This window comes from Gekko japonicus, unplaced genomic scaffold, assembly GCF_001447785.1.
Source record: "Gekko japonicus isolate JY-2015 unplaced genomic scaffold, Gekko_japonicus_V1.1 scaffold340, whole genome shotgun sequence".
Classification (NCBI taxonomy): Eukaryota; Metazoa; Chordata; class Lepidosauria; order Squamata; family Gekkonidae; genus Gekko; species Gekko japonicus.
In genome coordinates, this window is record NW_015161961.1 from 564115 (window position 1) to 584397 (window position 20283).

The 20283-nt window shown below is 45.7% G+C and overlaps 2 protein-coding genes across 3 annotated transcripts in view; one reads left to right on the top strand and one right to left on the bottom strand.

Moving 5' to 3' along the window:
- Nucleotides 1–12200, bottom strand: part of STXBP4 (syntaxin binding protein 4) — a 210631-nt gene extending 198431 nt beyond the window's left edge. The window contains exons 1-4 of the mRNA XM_015429546.1: nucleotides 12138–12200; nucleotides 9810–9910; nucleotides 2239–2312; nucleotides 1951–2046 (exon numbers count right to left, since the gene is read on the bottom strand). Coding sequence (XP_015285032.1) covers nucleotides 1951–2046; nucleotides 2239–2312; nucleotides 9810–9841 — 202 coding nt within the window. The 5' untranslated portion in view covers nucleotides 9842–9910; nucleotides 12138–12200. The remainder of the gene's footprint in view (nucleotides 1–1950; nucleotides 2047–2238; nucleotides 2313–9809; nucleotides 9911–12137) is intronic.
- A 75-nt stretch (nucleotides 12201–12275) lies between these two features.
- Nucleotides 12276–18392, top strand: LOC107126046 (cytochrome c oxidase assembly protein COX11, mitochondrial). 2 transcript variants are annotated; one of them, XM_015429544.1, is made up of 4 exons: nucleotides 12276–12563; nucleotides 14857–15012; nucleotides 16458–16583; nucleotides 17875–18392. In XM_015429544.1, the coding sequence occupies exons 1-4, from the start codon at nucleotides 12291–12293 to the stop codon at nucleotides 18055–18057; spliced, it is 738 nt and encodes a 245-aa protein (XP_015285030.1). In that variant the 5' UTR covers nucleotides 12276–12290; the 3' UTR covers nucleotides 18058–18392. The 2 variants fall into 2 exon arrangements, with proteins under 2 accessions (XP_015285030.1, XP_015285031.1); XM_015429545.1 differs by having other exon boundaries at nucleotides 17891–18051.
- Nucleotides 18393–20283: the final 1891 nt, after the last annotated feature.

Here is a 20283-nt window from a genome sequence, read left to right on the forward strand (position 1 = left end):
GCTGAAGCAAGACAAGACTCGAGGGAGCTGGGAATGTTGGCAGCCTTGAGCTTCAAAGGGTAAGGGGAGGAGAGGGGAAGAAAAGAGCCCGGGCCAAATTAAAGCAATGGGCGGGCCGGTTCCAACCCACGAGCCTTAAGTTTGACACCCCTGTCCTAGTCTGTCTCAACAAATGAAGGTTTCATCACCTTCATTCTGAGCACACATCTTTGTAGCCAGGAAGAGTGTGAAGGTGGCACCAGGGAATAATCCAGGGTTAAGACATGACTTCCATGTTTGCATGTTGAATGAAATCATTGTTAAGACTAACTCTGGTTAACAAACCAATGTCAAACCACGGTTTCAGATCCTGATCTGATGAATCCCAATGATCTGTAGGTAAACGAGAGGCCTTTGTTTCGACAACCACACTAACCACAGCTAGCGGAATTAAAACATGATACCATGTGACTGCTGAACTCAAACAGTGAGTGAATGAGTCCACATAATTGTATTTATTTAAAACATTATTATTATGCCACTTTTCCATCTAAATTAGGGCTCCCAAAAACATTAAAACCAACTTTAAAAATATATTACATACTAGGAGTAAGGCCCATTGTGGGAAGAAATACAATGAGTTTTAGAAGGAAGCTCCAGGTGACTGTCCCGGCTGTGGCTGGTGGGGCAAGGGAGGGAAGGGGAAAATAGAGGGAGGCGAGCCATGTTTATTTCCTTCTGCTTAGCTATAAAGGCAGGGCTATCTCCAGTCATTTTGCTGCCCCAAGTGGGTAATACGGGAGGATAGCCTCATGGTAACAAATATGGTTCCCTCCACCCCTGACTTATGTTGATTTGGGGTTATACACTGGCAGCTAAGGTAGAAAAGAACCTCCTCCTACGCCATCTCTTTTGGGTTCCAAGGGTCTGGAAAGCGGTTCCATAGCCAGTTACAGGGTTGCCAACTCTGAGTTGGGAAATATCTGTAAGATTTGAGGGGTAGAGCCTGGGGAAGGCAGGGTTTGGGGTGTGGAGGGACCTCAGCAGGGTATAATTCCATAGAGTCCATTGCCCAAAGCAGCCATTCTCTCCAGGAGAACTGATCTTGGAGATCTCCAGGTGCTGCCTGGAGGCTGGCAATACTAACAGGAGGGCCAGACCTGTAGATTTGAGGGGTAGAGCCCGGAGAGGGCAGGGTTTGGGGTGTGGAGGGACTTCAGCAGGGTATAATGCCATAGAGTCCACTGCCCAAAGCAGCTATTGTAATAGCTGGGAAATTTTCCGTAGGGGAAATGATGTGCTGTGGCTGGAGAACACGGTGATTTCTGGGAGATCTCCAGGCCCCACACAGAGATTTGCAACTCCAGTGACCGTTTTAAGGGAAGATTGGGATATGTATTTTGGCAACTCCAGTGGCCGTTTAAGGGAAAATTGGAATGTGTATTTTACCTCAGGACACATTCAATGACTCCCAACAGCAACAAACAAACTGTTTAGAATGTTAGAGGCAAAGGCCAATCAGGCCGCATATGCAAATGACCTCTGTGTTCCGACTGGCTATTGGAGGGAGAGGAACAACAAACTGTTTAGAATATTGGAGGCGAGACTCAGGCAACGCAGCCAGTGGATAGGGACAGCTTCTGAGTGACAGATCAGGGAGCGAACTTATTTGGGAGTGTGTGGAATGTTCAGGAGAGTGCCACCACCAAAACAGAATTATTATATAGAGAGATACACACGTTATCCATAAAGAAGCTATTCAGCACTTTCACAACTCTCTGTAGCAAGCACTGAATATGTGAGATACAGGGAGTGCAATCTTTATAAAATGCACCTCATGTCCTTCTCTCAGTGGTGCCTAAGGCATATACAAGAGAGCACAATGAAAAGAGTAATAATCAATACACACTGACAAGGCTGTTCACAGCGGCTATGATGACATCCAAGAGTATGTAAAAAGAAATTATTTACTATCTATTGCAGCCATCCCACAAGGTAATATCTTCTTTATGAAAATCCCCCAGTCCTCTTCAGATTGCTCTTGATAGCCACCAATAATTTCAATGCCTGTTGAACAAGCAAACAAAATGAAAGATAAACAGGTTATTTTCTCCACAGCAACACCCATACAAGGCTTAATTACAATATACTTCTAAGGACTGCAATTCCTGTCTACTTCAAAATGAACTTCAAGTGCCCAGAAGGAACACAGCAGCACTCCTAGTTTATCAGAGTAAAGCAAATACATAATCTAATTACCTAATCCATTTCGACAGTCTGAAAATGCAATGCGGTGAATAGCTCGACTGATTCCACGAGGGTTCATAACAGCCCTTGGAAAACAAAGGGAGAAAGGCAGATTTCATAACTGTTGCAGTTTATGAATGCTCACTTGTGTTATTCCTATGTAGAGTGCCTGCACACTTACAGTAATATTTAAAAAGTATGCCAAAACATTCAGTGTGCTCTAAAAGCTAGATGAGATTATATTACTTTACCCTAAGAAAAAAAGACGAGTTTTACAACTAAAGACTTAAGACAGACTGGGCAAAGGCAACCAAAAACATTTCAGCAAACTGACAAATGATCATCACACTGACTGAAATATATATATTTGCTTTTCTGTAGTAGTAACTGTCAATTTAGTAGGATACAATATTTTCTGATGAAGTATTCTACAGTTGGCTATCTGACTGGTTTAAAAAGATTCAACAGTCATAAGAACATAAGAGATGCCAATGTTGGATCAGGCCAAAGGCCCATCCAGTCCAACACTCTGTATCCCACAGTGGCCAGAAATACCAGTGCCATCAGGAGGTCCACCAGTGGGGCCAGGACATTAGAAGCCCTCCCACTGTTGACCCCCCCCGCACCAAGTCCTAAGCAGAGTTACATCCTTCAAAGTATACCGACTTCAATGGGTTTAAAAAGGGTGCAATTCTGCTCAGGATTGCACTGTCAGTCAAATTACCAGTCAAATATTATTGAATAATGTTCAAGTACTTTTAAAACAGTTGCTTCATTTACAGTGTAGTACTATAACACAACCTATACACTCTTAGGTCCACTGAAGCCAATAACTTATAAGGGTGTTAACTCTGCTCTGCTAGAATGACAGTAAAATAACCCTCAACAGCCAAGCCTTGCAAAATTCTGAGGAATATGCCAAGCACTGCCACTTTTGTAGATCATAGTTTTTGCTGAGCAGTAACTCACAAAAGCTCATACGCTACCACAAATTTTGTTAGCCTTTAAGGTGCTACTGGACTATTACTCTTTTCTACTGCTACTGACTAGGGTTGCCAGGTCTCACCTGGCTGCTGGTGAGGGTGGGGTCCAGTCTTGCTCCAGGAGTCACCTGGAGGTGATGTCATCACGCTGGGCACGTTGGGTGGAATGTTCTAGCACTTTGGGGGGGGGGACTCTATGGTCGCCTCTGGGTGAGGTAATTGTGTCCGGCACGTCAGGTGGGATGGGACTCTTCAGGGGCAGGGCTCCCACTGCTGGCCAGCGACGGATTGCGAACCCTGCAAATGGGGGGAACCCTGCCCCCATTGGGGAGATGGCAACCCTACTACAGGCAGACTAACACAGCTACCCATCTTGATCTATCAACCCACAGGTAAGTCTAAACTAGTCCCTGACCTAGTCCTATGGGTAGCACACCCAGCCTCCAGAGGCCAGTTCTACCACCCATTATTTAGAGCACCCACCCAAGCTGGTTGGTGATACACCTGCACTTTAAAGAGCCATTATTTTCAGCGGGAGGTAGATCAGGCCTCTGGTGTATTAAGTTTTAAAGTTTAAAGAGTTAATGTGGTGTAGACCAGCTATGGGTCCTTCCTTTCTCTCCCTCCTCCCATTGTAGTTCCATATGGGAAAGTCAGGAGGGGCATGATTATAGTTTTTATTAAACCTCGGGAGTATTGTTTTAATATTTCTGGGGGAAACTTGATATGGAATAACCATAATCATGCCCTTCTTGACTTTTCCATACATAATTAAAAGGGGGGAGAGAGAAAATTAAACAGATAATTTTGCACTAGCAACAACCTTAATTCAAGATGGTGAGTAGGATTCTGAGTGGACTTGCTTAAGATTGTTGTCGTAATGTTGCAGTGAAGGGGGACACATCTGCTTTGGAGGGCAAAACCCCCCCAGAAGGGACTGAGACTGAGATTCAGTGGTTCGTCCAAAGCCACTCAGTGAACAGAGGTTAGATTTGAATAAGAGACTTTGCCATTCACATGGCCACTGCACTACACCAGTTTAAGCTGTGCCAAACCACAGATTATACTCTGTTGAGAGTTTTGTCACAAGACAAGACAGAAAGCCAATATGCTGCGAAATGGTAATTCCCACTCCATGCAGTCTTGAATTAAGGCTTATAGTTGATTTGATTGAAAGGACGCAGAAAAGGACTGGGAAATTCTTCTTGACATGTTTTCAGCTCCACTGCTTAATTGTAAATTAGAATAACTGTACATGCTGGTGTTATGTACGTGGACCGCCACCAGGGGTCCGCGGACTGGCCAGAGCGTGGATCCTAGAACAATGGAAACTTCGGATCCTGGATCCCCCAGCCCCAACCAATAGCCACCTTGGCGGGACATTCAAGCCCTCCAATGGGAGTGGGGGGGTTGCTTGGTGGATATGTATATAGTTGGCCCTGTTGGCCGTTAGAGTCAGTCTTTGTTGTGAGAAGTACAATAAACGTGTGCTACAGTATGTCGTCGTCCGAGTCCTCCATGCGGCGACCCCAGTACTTTTCAGTGGCGACGAGGAGGGGATCCCGCTGAGCCAGGCCTGGCTCGCATCCCAGTACAGCACTGAGCATCGTCGCGCCCGGCCCCGCAAGCGCAAGGAACCCCGCTCCTCGCAAACACTTCGCCATGGCCCCTGCTCGGGGAAACTTGGAGACCTACGACCCAGCCCACCCCGAGCTCTGGGAGTCGTGGACCGACCAATTGACGTGCCATCTAGCCTACAATGATACATCTGATCCAGGCAAAAGATGAAACCTTCTCCTAAGCACATGTGGGGTGAATACTGTCTGCCTCGCAAAGAGCCTCCTCGCTCCTCGGTCAATCCTCGAGTGCTCGTACGAGGAGATCATCGACGCGCTAATGAGCTACCTCACGCCCCGGCCAACCACCCTCACCAAGCGCATGGAGTTCCAGACCTGGATCCAGAAAACGGGCGAGACGGCCGCGGCTTTTCTGGCAGCCCTGCGGCAACTGGCCATGGGTTGCACCTTCACTAAGGTGGAAGAGAACCTTCTGACGCAATTCGCGTTGGGCATCAGCGACCAGAAGCTGCGAAGAAGATTGATCGGGACCGCTGACATCACCTTCGATGGTGCCCTCCAACTCGTCATCGCCCACGAGGCCTCGCACCGTGATCGTCAGCCAGCCACAGCTCGTCTCGTACTCCCCGACTCAGGTCCCAAGAACTCGGAAGAAGAAGACATCCGGCTCGTCCACCAGCCATCGTGCCAGAGGCCACCGGGCTCTGAGGCCTCAGGATCAACCGGGAAACACACAGGGCAGCCCTTGTGCGCCAGCTGCGGCGAGGCACACGAGCGCAAGTCTTGCCGTTTCCGCGATGCGACGTGCCACACATGTGGGAAACAAGGCCATCTCGCTCGTGTCTGCTGGTCAAAGAGAAGCCGATACCAGCAGCCTTCCGCGAAGCCACGCCGCCCGGCCGCCGAATTCCACAGAATGGATGCAGAGACATCTGACCTCTACCTCCTCACGGACCGGCCCTCGCTGCAGGTACTCCGCCTCCCGAAAGTAGAGTCTACCCCGAAGATCCAACTAACGGTACGGATCGAAGGGTCCCCCTGCACGATGGAAGTGGACTCGGGGTCTGCGGCATCCATTATTTCTGTGGACGCGTTACGAAGACTTTGCCCAAATGGGGGTCCCCCGCTTGCACCCGCCCCACTTGAGCTTGGTAGACTTCCAAAGAAACCCAGTCCCTATCCGGGGGGTGGGGTTGTTCCGGGTACAGTTCCAGGGGTTCGAGGGACTGTTGGACTTGATAGTAGTCGAGGGATAGTAGTTGAAGGAAATCTGGTCAGTCTGCTGGGCATCACAGTCGGGGTCAGGGAGGTGCTTAAATGCGGGTTGAGAAACTTTTCAGAGATTTGTGGGGAGTTCCTGGCTGTTTTCGATGGGGCTTTGGGTTGCTACAAGGGCCCCCCAGTTTCCTTACAGTTATACCCCAAGGTGGCCCCAATCCGCATGCGGTTCCGCACAGCCCCACTCACCATACAGCCAAAGATTGACGCGGAGCTGGACCGCTTGGTAGCGCAAGGGGTCTTAGAGCCTGTCTCTCATGCCCATTGTGACCCCCTTGAAGCCCAATGGCGAGGTTTGCAACTGCGCGGACTATAAGTGCACAATCAATAAGGCCCTGCACGACCACTCATACCCAGTTCCGATCGTTAGCCTCGTGCTGGCCTCGCTGGCAGGGGCCAAGATTTTTGGGAAACTAGACCTGGCGCAAGCCTACCAACAGCTGCTGGTTGACGAGGCCACGGCAACCGCGCAGACCATAGTCACCCACAGGGGAGCATTCAGGGTAAATAGACTACAATTCAGGGTGAGTGTCGCCCCGGGTATTTTCCAACAACTAATGGACTCCTTGTTAAAAGGGATCCCTAGAGTGACGCTGTTCTTCGATGACGTCTTGATTTCCGCCGCGACCTCCGACGAATTCGCCTCCCGTCTCCGCACCGTCCTGCAGCGGTTTGACTCGACTGGACTCAAGGTGAAACGAGAGAAGTGTCTCCTCGGGGTTTCGGAGGTGGACTTCCTGGGGTTCAGTGGACGCTACTGGCCTGCACCCAGCTAAGGACAAAGTAAAGGCCATCGTGGAGGCTCCTGCCCCCACGTAAAGCGGAACTTCAGGCTTTCTTGGGACTAGTAAATTTTTACCACGCCTTTTTGCCCCACAAGGCTGTGGTAGCAGAGCCCCTACACTGGCTCCTTGATAAGTCTGCCCCGTGGACATGGGGCCCAAAGGAGGTGGCAGCGTTCAGGGGGGTGAAAGCGCTGCTGATCTCGAATGATGTGTTGGCCCATTTTGATGAATCCCTCCCGGTCGTCCTCACGTGCGATGCCTCCCCCTATGGCATTGGCGCTGTTCTTGACCACATCCTCCCAGATGGCAGCGAGGTCCCCGTAGCATATTACTTGCAGACTCTGACGGCTGCGGAGCGCAACAATGCACAAATAGATAGGGAAGGGTTGGTGATTGTGGCAGCAGTAAAAATTTTCACAACTTCGTATATGGGCGCCCCTTCACGATTGTGACTGACCATAAGCCCCTTTTGGGCCTCCTGGCCACTGACAAGCAAACGCCGCAAGTCATGTCGCCCCGGGTGCTCCGGTGGTCTGATTTTGCCGGACCGTTCCACGGACTAACATTCCTAATCACAGTTGACTCCTACTCCAAATGGCTGGAGGTCAGCCCTGTGTTCACCACCTCCACCAAGGCAGTAATCCGATCCCTATGCCGGCTCTTCGCCACGCACGGCCTGCCGGACACTATAGTCTAGGACAATGGGGCGGCCTTCACGTCTGCGGAGTTCCAGGAGTTCCTACAGAGGACTCTGATCAGGCACATCCGCTCAGCACCCTTCCACCCCGTGACCAACGGCCAGGCAGAGCAAATGGTGCGGACCGCGAAGGTAGCCCTTAGCCGGATCTCCGAAGGGGACTGGGAGTTCCGCCTCGCCCGATTCCTCCTGACCTACAGGATGACGCCCAACCCCGTCACCGGTCACAGCCCCGCCGAGCTGCTAATGGGCCAGCGCCCGACAACGCTGCTGGATCGACTGCACCCCGACCGGGCACCGGGCTCGAGGAGGTTGACCGAACAGCGGGAGGCTCCAAGGGGGTTCTTCCCAGGGGACCCAGTGTTCCTCCGGAACTACGGGTCCAGACCCCCTTGGATAGTGGGCGGTGTCACTGGAGTCAAGGGTCCAGTCTCCTACGAGGTGGCCACAGAAGACGGTTGGATTCTGCAGAGACACACAGACCAACTGCGGAGGCGGCAACTTCCGGAGCCGGGGGACCCCTTCCAGCTGACGACCGGGGCAGGCGGTCCCGCTCAGGAATCCGACATTCCAGCCGAAGCCCATCCCAGCGAAGAGGCTACGCCGGGCGGCTCCCTTCCAGAGGAACTCGAACCAATAGCCCAACAGCTGGCCCCACAACTGGCGCAACCACCCCTGGGCACAGCTAACCCGCCGGAACCAGAGGTTAGTGAGCCAGTGCCGGCCCCCGTTCCACACGTGAGCGCCGCCCCCCTGCGTACTTGCAGGATTACGTGACGTAGGCATAGTCGGAACTATGGGGGGAGGGGTGTTATGTACGTGGACCGCCACAAGGGGTCCGTGGACTGGCCAGAGCTTGGATCCTAGAACAATGGAAACTTCGGATCCTGGATCCCCCAGCCCCAACCAATAGCCACCTTGGCGGGACATTCAAACCCTCCAATGGGAGTGGGGGGGTTGCTGGGTGGATATGTATATAGTTGGCCCTGTTGGCCGTTAGAGTCAGTCTTTGTTGTGAGAAGTACAATAAACGTGTGCTACAGTATGTCGTCGTCCAAGTCCTCCATGCGGCGAACCCAGTACTTTTCAGCTGTGACCTCAGTTGCAAGGCAAACCTAGACAAAGTTAAACCCTCCTAAGTCTACTGAAGGCATACAGGGAGGATATATACACTCACTTGTACCACAGTTTCCAAGAGCACACAGCAAAGTCCCCTCTTATTTCCTCCTGTATGAGCTACTGTAAATATGCACTCATCATGAAGTCAACACGGAAATTCCAGGTGATATAAAACGCAGCAAACTGAGAGGTAGGCACAGTATGTGTACTACAACCATGCGGCAGTCACTCAGTTATCACGTTCAATTCAAGGAACTGTTTATCACCTAGAAAGCCTTTTAAGGCCTTGGACCCTCCGATCTACAGGACTGCCACTCCTGTTCACTCATCTAAACCAAGCCTCCCACTGCAAATGGGTAAGATTGACAGGGTGACAGTGGCCTATACAGATGCATTTTCTGTTGTGGAATGGCCTGCCTGAGGAAATCAGGAAGGCTCCCACACTTCTGTTATTCCGCAAAGTGTGTAAAACAGATTTGTTCAGGACCACACTTCCATAGAGGGAATAGAGCTGTAGTAGTCATGCCAACCACATTACTACGGAAACATCTTCGGACAGCGCTGGCTCTTCAGCTTGGAAACAGAGATGAACACCGCGACACTACGGATTCGACTGGCTTTCGAGCAAGGGAGGAAACCCATAAATAGATGGAGCTTTTAAAAGAGAACAGTTTATGGCACACATTACCTGTTCATTGCACACAATACCTTGCTCTTCCAGCATTGTTTCCTACTTCTGCAATTCCATTTTTGTGCACTGTTTATGACATATAATGCCCAAAATGTCTTCTGGCATTGCTTCTAAGTTTTGTGATCCTAGTCCTATTGCATGGTTTGTTGGCTGCCTCGTGCTACCTGATCACATTGTCTTACATGATATAAGCTACCTTGAGTCTCAGCAAGAAAGGCAGACAATAAATAAAATAAATAAAATACATCCTACACCTACAGAGCAGTCCTAAGCAGATTTACAGCCTTCCAAACATACTGGCTACAATGGACTTAGAAGGCTGTAATTTGGACTGCACTATTAAGAAACTTCCTATTAGAGCGAATAGTCAACATACAGAAAATTACCCTAGCAACACAAACTAGAGATATGGTAATGACTACAATCTAATCCATGTATAACTATGATACTTACATTTTAGTGGCACGTGTATCTATGGATGCCATCCAGTTGGGCAAGTGTTGTCATTAAAGAAGCTGAATACCAGCCTGATCACAATCAAATCTGATCAGTTCCTGTGAAGCAGAAATAACAGCATACATGCAACCATAACCCAATTGCCAGCAGTGAGACGATGTCATAGTGATATTCTGCCAGCAAGAGAGCATAATGCCCCACTGGTGTAATTCTACATGGAAGTGGGGTGGAAGAAGAAGCACAATCACATTTCTAAATGAACTGCTTTCTATTCCAGCCATAGCCATTTACTATTGCTGGCCAAACAATCATCCCATTTTGCCATGCAGAGCTGTTTTAAACCTATAACATCTTCCTCCGGTTTATAGGAGGAAGCGTGCTTTTTTCCTTGTTCTCTTTTGCGCACTATGGTCCTCCATGCAGTTGAGCGTGCTTTTTTCCTTGTTCTCTTTTGCGAAGAGGTGTGGAGAGGTGACATCATGGAAACATGCAGAAATCACCATGTCCTGGTAGGCTAATAGGGGGTGATGGGTGATATCACTACTGGTGCCATTGCTATACAGCTTTTTTCAGATGAGAGATCACAGGACACCAACTAGCTATACTAGTATCATCACCAGTAACATTATTCTAGGCAGAAAGTCAGTGCTTTCTAAAATCACAGGTGACACTGATATGGAAAGAACAGACATGAAACAAGTTTCATAAATCAGTTAACCTATACACTGGCAGTCTCCAACCACAAAACCCCAGTAAATTTATTGTCCACAAGGCAATTATCTACCTTCATAATGTCTGCATAATCCATACACACACATATATATATATCGATTGGCTGGTTTGCTCAAAAGTAAGCCCCACTGACTTTCATAAGACCCGTAGGAATGCCACCTATAGGGAGTGAATTATGTCAGCAGAACTTTTAAATATTTCTAAGCAAACATTGCCTTAGGCTGCAGTGCCGAGCATATTTATATGAATGGTCCACTGAACACAGCAGAGCTTACTATCAGGAAAATATGCATAATATTGAGCTGCTATGGACCTCCTACCAACCTAGTAAACACCCAAGGGATTACAGCCTAAATCGATTAACAAAGCCAGAAAAAGGAGAGAGCAGACAGGCATCATTCCACTTCCTAGTCACCAAGGGATCAGTGAGGGGGGGGGGGGAACACCGCTATGTAACTTTCCTTCATTCCTGGATCCAAGTCCACCATCTAGCTGAAAGCTCCTCTCTTTCCTGGCACCACCTGCCATTTCTAACACCAGAGAGAAAAGAGGCAGCAACCAGGAATTTTTTCATAGTGGCTGCACCAAGACCTCATAAAAATCATATTTTAACTGATAAATTAGTTCTCGGTTGTTGTTACCAGCCAGTTTGGAAGCAAGGTTTTTTCCCCCTCTCACACACTTTTTGTTTTTTGGAAAGCAGGTTAAAAATACAACAATAAAGTTCATTGGGAGCAGTGAGTGCTACAAATTCAAAGTCTAACACTGCCACTGTAACATGTGCTTCTGTAGACAGGGATCCCTAAGGTTTACACCTATAAAATTTCTGGACATTCTGAAGCCATTGGGGGGGGGGGGGATCCTCCCACCATGGACATTTTGGTGAACATATGCAATAGTTACTTTCCTATCAAATGTAAACTTCTTTTACTGATTTAACAAGAAATCCATCGTTTATAATTTAATAAGCATACAAAACTGTACTATTTGGTGTATTCGTATCAGAAGTATAAATGTTTTCATTTTCTATAATTAAAATAACACATATCTCTGATACTTGAGGAAAAAGTTGTCAACTGCTGTACTCTACACTTCCATAGCACATGTATCGTTAAATTTTGCTATCCGAGAGCGAGTAAAAAATAAAAATAGCTAATAGAAATCAAATTCTGTAGGAAAAAAAGAAAGTTTATTATTTGGACAGAAACACTCAGACAATAGCTAGAAAGGTACACTTCTTGACCTTTTGGCTAAAATCAAGTGTGTTGTAAGACCACTAGCATATCTGAGTATTAAGTTAGACTTTATATCATTGAAAACGCTGGACTCTTTTAATAAGGCATTATCATTAAACTTGTTATAGCATAGTTTTAGAGGGTAGCTGTGTTGGTCTGCTGTAGAAGAGCAAAATTGCCACAGAGACCCTCTCTGTGGGAGTTTGCTTTCTTTCAGAACAGAAGCGTGCACCTTTTCGCTTCACCTCTCCTCAGCCTCCTTCCCTCTTTAGCTAGCCTGCAGGCAGGGAGTTCCACAGGCGCTTCTGGAGAGTAGGCGGGGCAGGAAAGAGGCTACGCACCAAGAACGCGAACTTACCCCCTGCGGCCGCCGTAGCCAAGGCGATTCCCTCAAAAGGTGACTGTAGCGCCGCCGTTTGAGTTCGCCCTACTTTTGTAACTGTCCAAAATCTCGCGATATGCGTGCAGAACGCGCTCCAGACATGCTCTCGCCCACGTGACAGGAAGCAGCATGGAGCTGTGCGGGCGGGTCTGGGCACTTTTGGCAGCTAAGGGAGCCGCCGGACAATGGGGTCCGTGGAGGGCTTGGTGTTATCTTCGTGGCAATGCAGCCCTTGGGAGGCGGCGCGGGATGAGCACGGGACGTTTTGCTGGGGGCCGTCAGGACCAGCAGCAGGACTGGAACCACCGGAACAAGACGGTGCTTACCTACCTGGCGGCTGCAGTCGTAGGCATGGCAGGTGTGTCCTATGCGGCCGTGCCGCTCTACCGGCTCTATTGCCAGGTGAGAGATCGGCTGTGCAGGGGTTGCAGTGTGGAGTCCCCACTCTGCTCACACCGGAAGACCGTGGGCTTCTGTCAGCTCCACCTACCTCACGGGGTTGTTGTGAGTTCTGGAAATGGAGTGGCAGCGTGGAGCCAGGGTTCTCCGCTCCTCATATGACTGCGCTTAAAGAAATACTTATATATAAAGTATGAGCAGTCTCCGACTTTCCATACGTGAAAACAAACATCCTTTTTTGTTCTTAGTGTTTAGAGATCTATTTATTATTCGGTATCTGGGCCAAATGTTACCTCCCAAGTCGCCTTCAGAGGTATCCAGAAACAGAAACCCCCCTTGACGGTTAAGGGCATCTTTCATTTGTAGGTATACAGTATATACAGATATTTCCCTACCGGTGACGGTATAGAAAGGGTGGGGAGCAGCAGTCAAGCCATTGATCCCTCCATTTGTGATAGACCTACCTGAACAGAATGCATATGTGCACGTAGACTATGCTAATAAAGGCTCTGTCCTTTTGGTGAAAATACATTTGGATGTCTTGAATAGAATGCAGTTCATATGACTGTAGGTGCTGTGCTACATTGGGCATAACACAGGTAAGGGTGGGTCCAGTATGCTTGATTCCGCTTTCCTTCTACACAAGTTTCTATGTATGTATATGCTGTGTGTACTGGTGTGTGCCTTGATGTACCTAACTTTGTCTTGTGCATGTTTACCTGGAAGTTAGTACTGCTGAACTTCATGAGATTGGCTCCTGAATATACACAGAATTCTAGCCTTCTACGAGAAGAGGGTTTAGTTGATGAGCTGTGTTGAGGGTTCTAGGTGTCATCTTTTTTCATCCATAGTGTTTTAGGAGGTAAAACTTGCTTCAGTAAAATAAGTCCAGAGGATAATTTTGTTTTGCAAGGGAAAGCAAATGGGGTGTGCTGGGGGGGGGGGGGTGCATACAAACACCCTTTTCTATCCCTAAAGAGTTGGTGTGGTGTAGAGTAAACATGACAGTGTGGAAATAGGCACTGAGTTGTGTTCAAATCCCTCCTGTAGCATGAAGCTCACTGGGTGATCTTGGGCCAGTCACACACCTTTAACCTTCAGCATAGGGTTGTGACGATGAAAAGGTTGTTAACCGCATGCATGCTTTTTATTTATTTTTGCTCTAATCCTCCACCTTATAGCATGTCAAGATTTTATTTACTGTGTTGTGGCTACCTACCCTTTGCCCCATCTTAGTAAGTCAAAATACTTGTCTGTACTGCAATAATAGCATTTTGGGATTTAGCCATAAAATGGTGGGAGAGTTAATTGGAGAGTTCCCTGAATTGATGGAGGTTGTTATGGCAGGGCAGCGTTATAACACAACTTTCCCCCCCAGATGGTGATAGCAGAAATGTTGTGATGTACATCTAATTTTGAAAGGTCAAACCTTCACCTTGTTCCTGGCTCCTTGGAAGACAAGAAAGTGGTCTGCTGTTTCTTGTATGCTTCCATAGATATAAACATGCTTGGCTGATAAAGCTTCACTAAAATAATGTTTTGAATTTCTGTTTCCCCTTTCATCCATGTATGTAACACCCCTGCTCCTCCCGTAGCCTACCACGCAGGTACCCTAACACTGCACATTTATTTAGGTGTGGGCTCCATTGAATACAGTGGAACTTACTACTTAGTACAAAAGAAGATTTGATTGCAATTCTATATACACCTGTTTCTAAATAAATATGAACAAATTCAGACTGTGAAGATAAAATCCTGTTCCCACATACCTGTGAATAAGCTCTGAAGCCAATGGGACTTGCTGCTGAATCAACAGGCTGTGAGAATTTTACTCTGTTTCCAAAGTGTTCTTCCTTTTACTTGTAGGAACAGGCCTTGGTCTCCTCTCCAAGGATGGGGAAAGGAAGGGCAAATTTCTCCTTTCCAGAGGAGGCCAGTTGGGCAAGAAGTAAACAAATAGAAATAGGTGAGGGGACAAGACCTGACAGGGAAAAATTTGGTTGATGCCACTCAAGGTTGCTATAGGTAATGGTAATAATGTGCTGGCCCACAAGCTGAACTTTGGCAACTGAGGAGCTGCAGGTGGCTCTTAAGCTATGGTTTGGCCACACCTGCTCTATATAAATGTGTTAAATATGCTTTTCTGACCTAATATAATCAGCTCTTACTGACTATGCCAAAAAATTGTAATCTGTTACAACTTTGAAGCTTATGGTCCTTAAAATATTCTTGGAATGTTTGGTTCTTTTGTTTGTTGAGCCTGGTTTCAATAATTATAACTTTTTTTTCCTTTAAGGCTACTGGACTTGGCGGGACTGCAGTAACAGGTCATGGTTCAGACCAGATTGAGACGATGGAATGTATAAAAGATCGTGTTCTTAAAATCACTTTCAATGCAGATGTACATTCAAGTCTTCAGTGGAATTTCAGGCCTCAACAGACTGAAGTTTATGTGAGTGATTAAAGTGATCTGGTAGACAGGTTTATGGATTTTCCCTTGCAGGCAGCATTGCTGGGAATTCTAAACTTTGTGTATGACCTCCTAAGGTGTGTGTGTGTGTGTGGCTGTGACTAATTATGCTGAATTGTACTCAAGTGATGTACCCCTTATTTTATAATTAGCCTGATCAGGCGCTGGAAGCCTGCAAGCTAGGGCTGCCAAGCCGCGGCGGGGGATCCGCACGTCTTCACAGGATCCCTGCCGCGGGGGACAGCGATAAGCGTTGCACCACCGTCGCCAGGATGTGCCGCTACTTGTCGCTCTGGCAACGGGACTCCAAACAGCCCCATTGCCAGAGCGACGCGTAGCGTCACATCTGGGCGACGGCGGTGCAACGCATATCGCTGTTCCCCTGCCGCGGCTTGGCAGCCCTACTGCAGGCTGTACTGATGTATAACAGTCTGGGCTGTACTGATGTATAACAGTCTGGGCTGGTGCTGTAAATTTATTATAAAGTTTCAGACTTCTGTGCACCTTCATTGTTGTGGGATTTTTTTCTTCAAAAAATTCCTGCTTTCAAAGCCCCCCCCCCATTTAAATGCAGATAATCCTAATCCTTCTATTTAATTATGAAATTGGGGAGAGCCGTAGATAACATGAATAATTGAACTCTGCTAATAACAAATCTGAATTTTTAATACTTGGAAACAATCCTTTGCTGCAGATGCATTAGATTCTGATTCACTGATACAAATCAGCCGTGTAATAAGGGTATTGCCAGAAGGCTCAGACACAGTATATGTGAGCTCAGAAAAACTTGTTGCAGTTCCCGCATGAGAATTTCATTTGCTTCATTTATATCCCACTTTTCCCCAGTGGAGACTCAAACTGGCTTACAGCATTTGCCCCTTCACTCATTTATCTTCACAACAACCCTATAAGGTAGGTTAGGCTGAGTTTGCATGATTGGACCAGGTTCATCCAGCAAGCTTCCGTGGCAGAGCAGAGATTCAAATCTGGGTCTTGGGGATCCTAGTCCAGCATTCCAACCATTACGCCATACTGGCTCTTAGTGTGTTCCTCACATCTGCATGTGTGTTTGTTCTGCTAATTGTGGCACAGCATACAGTGAGTGGGAGAGTGTTTCTTGGCTAGAACATAACGCCGTGGTGAAGAGTTTTTGATTTTCCTGGATTTCTGACCTTTAGGGAGAAACACCCTTTCCTTTCAATTCTAGTTTGTCTCTCCCCCCACCCCTCTTTAGACTGATGCATTGTAAAAGTTCGGTAAGAATGCACATGAAGACCAAAACAGTCCATTTCAGGACAAGCCCTTAGTGTAATTTGACTCAGTTTTAATTGTCATTTAAATAATCTGAGTGCATCTTGGTTGGCAGTAGATGGTTGAGAGAAAAGCAAAAAAAACCTCACCAGAGAAAACTTTCCCCTGTCTTGTAGGTAGTTCCAGGAGAGACTGCACTGGCGTTTTACAAAGCAAAGAATCCCACAGATAAACCAATAATTGGAATCTCTACCTACAATGTGGTGCCTTTTGAAGCTGGCCAGTATTTCAATAAAATACAAGTAGGTGAAGTGTGATGCTCTGAAAGCAAGTTGCAGATGTTGATTCACCTGTGCTCAGCTCAGTTTTCAGAAGTTGATCCTGCACTGACCTATGATAGTGGAGCACTGAATAGCACATACATGTCCATACCTCACCCAACACAGGCATAAGGGGTAGGGGACCTCATTCTCTGGAACCAGAGCCTAGCCCTATCCTCTGCATGTGAAGCAGCTACTGTAAATTTGTCTCTTTAGTGACTTTGTTAACTCTTCTTTCTAGTATGCTTTAAACCCAGCCTTCTTCTGATCAGCTGAGGGCACTGTACATGGCTCCCCCTTATCTATTGGTCAACTGTTCTAAAACAGTCAATCTGAGTGCTTTGCAGTTGTCCAAATGTGCTGATGCCCCAAACTGCAGAAATAAGAAACCGCTATCCTTACGTGGTTGCTTGTTCTTTCATAAATGTTCTTAGTACTTTTAATTCAAGCAGCTGTCACAACCAAAGTATTTGCAGACAAGACCGGGATCCCTGGCATGTGACAGTAGAAAGCAGCAGAAAAACGTCAAGGGAAGACCATCAAAGATTAAATGCACTTGAAATGTCTGAGTAAAGGATATATTAAGTAAGTGTTTATAGATGTATACATTTCAATTTCTCCTCTTCTGGATAAGCGGCTTAATAATGGAACTGTAAATAATAACAATAACATACAATCTTGTATGTTCCTCTGCTTGATTTATGACCACAGGGAGTCTTCAGACACTTTTATTGCATTTAAGCAAGGAGAATCGACTGGTTGGATTTATGTGCATACCTTGTATTCAGTACCTGTGAGCGCAATTACTATGATGTTTATCCGTATCTCAGTGCTGAAGTATGATATTCCATGAGCACATATGATTCTATTATGGGAACATTGTGTTTGTTTTGGGTTGTGGTCCACCAACTCATTATAGACACTTATTTGTAATTTAAACACTTAAACATTTCAAATGCATTTAATGTTTGATGGCTTTCCCTTGGTTTTTCTGCTGTTTTCTTTTTGTTGTTCAGTCGCACAGTCGAGTCCGACTCTTTGCGACCCCATGGACCAGATCACTTATTTGACGACAGAAAGGTGTGGGGATTTTTTCCCCTTACTGTTGCAAACAAGATTATAAAGAGCATTTTATGAACTTTTCAATGATTTCACTGCATTATCTCATCTGAGCTTGGCACTGAAGCTTAGTTTAGAAACAGATCGTATGCATGTGTTATGTATCATTGAATGTTTGGCTTGTTTTTTTAACTCTGTTTTTCCAAACATCCAGTGCTTTTGTTTTGAAGAACAGCGACTTAATCCCCATGAAGAAGTGGATATGCCGGTGTTTTTCTTCATTGATCCTGAATTTGCTGAAGACCCAAGGATGGCCAATGTTAACTTGATCACTCTCTCTTACACTTTTTTTGAAGCAAAAGAAGGACACAAACTACCTCTCCCTGGTTATAAGTAAATATTGTAGGATCTGGACTCCACATTGGAGATTCTTCTGCTATGCAATATTGATGATTTACAGACTGCACCACTATTTACTCTGCAGCAGAGGAGGAAGATGATGAAAATCTGAAAAGCAGGAATTCTGTTTTAGGTGTACAGTAATATAGATATCTGCTTGTTCTGAAGATGTGATATTTAACTTTTACACATGCCTGTGAATACAATGAATAAAAATCACTCAAGATACTCATTTCTCTCGTTGACAGGTAGATCTTCATTACAGATATAAAATACATATATGTAAAATATGTGTAGCTTCACTTTTGGGAACTGATGTTTGATTCATCCAACACTATTAATGTTAATTTAGGTATAATTATGCCATATATGTAGCATTCACATCCATAAAATTCACTAGTATTAGCCTGCAAAATTTTTTTTTAAAAAAAGATGTAAGTGCAGATGGAATAATAAAATGTTGTGTTGAAACATGTGGTGGACTTTTATTGTCCTGAACCAGAGTACATATTTTACTGAATAATCTGAAACCAAGCCAAAATCAGTGAGACTGGCTCCTAAAAGAAACTCTATCACTGTCCCAGTTGATCCTGATTTTTGTGTTTCAAATTGTAATCATTCAAGGTCTAGCCTGGTATCCAAGTTATCATCTGGCCAATGCAGCAAGACTGCAGTTCTATCCTCTTCCCTTAAGGGTTACATTAAGCAGATAATTGAGGCCTTTTCCATGTGTGGTATTGTTTATAACAAATGTGAAATGTATTGAATGATTAAGAGGAGGGAACTATGACTACCATAGGTTTTCAGATTCACTAAAACTTCATAAGCTTCTGCTTAGAACATGTCTAAAATGACTAGTTAGCATTTGAAATGCTGAACAAACAACAGCATAAAATATTCACTCTATAAAGGTCTGGATAGTTATAAAAGGCTCACAAGTGAAAATAGCTGTCATCCCAAACTTTCCAATACTTAGCTGTATTACATTATGAAAGAATGGGGTGATGGTGACTATTCTATTAGGTACATTTTCCATCATCCACTGTTTTTTTGAACCATCATGCAACCCTGTGTTGATTGATTCTTCCCAAGTCTTCTGTAAGTCACCTTACATGGGGGTAATGAGTTATCAAAAATTAGGCCACATAGAAAAATCTTGACCTCAGAAGAATAAAATACAACTTCAGCTACTGGAAATTTTCCAAGTATAAATATTACTACTGAGAAAAACATTTGAATGCATCCCAATATACTGTGAAGTCTCAGTAGATACCTCAGCTCAGTGCTAGACAGAACAGACCAAATAAATACATCAGCCACTGTGTGGTGCCCTACTTACATAGTCATGCAAACAATATACATAAAACATGCAGGAGGTTAACTAGAAAAAGAAGTGGGAGAGTTTTTAGAAGGAACTGAACACCTTCTGGAAGCACTGTTTAGTAATAACTCAATTTTCCACCATAGGTTGTTTACTTGGACTATAAAAACTTTATAGCAGTTGTAGAACATAAGTAAATATTGCACACACACAAGGCAGGGAGACTTACAGTGTACAGTATGCAAGGCTACAAACAAACAGGCCAGCTGCAATTACTTTTATTATTTGTCTTTCCTGGGCAGAATCTCAGAAAAGCACACATTTTGCTTTTATGCAACGTGAAGGCACTTCTTCCAGTCACTCTTCTCTCTTATATGAGTCATAACCAAACAACTGCATAGATAACCTGAGTTGTTAAGGGCAGGGGGAAACAAAGGAACCCCAAAATTAAGTGACTCTGGAATCATTTTCCCTTTCAGTTGGTTACTTGGCAGCTTCTTCCACTGAGGCCCCATGAAACCTAGAGCTGGACTCGCTTGTGCAGTATTTAGTGAGTATTCACTGGTGAAAACAAATACATGTGGGGAAAATGGATGGCAAGTGAAACGGAGCAGAACTTGCTAAATGTTCTCATACAGTCATAAGGGAGTCACATTTCCTTTGTTGTGAAAAGCTTGTGCAAGTTTCTTAAAAGACAACTGGTGCATTAAATAACTATGCAAAAAAGTGTCATGGTGAGATCAGAAGAGCAAGAAACGTGTGTACAAAAACTTAACCTCAAAGTATTAAATCTTTTAATTAGCAACTAGTTTTACAGCAGAATGGAGATGTGTGTGTGGCCCAATTCCTCATAAAGTGGTCTCATTGCCACAGCCACTACGTTTCTCTTCCTCCTGGGCATCT

Excerpts from the sequence above, each read along its gene's own strand:
- LOC107126046 (XM_015429544.1), top strand. The coding sequence starts at position 12,291 with ATGGAGCTGTGCGGGCGGGTCTGGGCACTTTTGGCAGCTAAGGGAGCC. Across the intron at positions 15,013-16,457 it reads CTCAACAGACTGAAGTTTAT|GTAGTTCCAGGAGAGACTGC; the intron begins GTGAGTGATTAA and ends CCTGTCTTGTAG. Across the intron at positions 16,584-17,874 it reads AGTATTTCAATAAAATACAA|TGCTTTTGTTTTGAAGAACA; the intron begins GTAGGTGAAGTG and ends CCAAACATCCAG.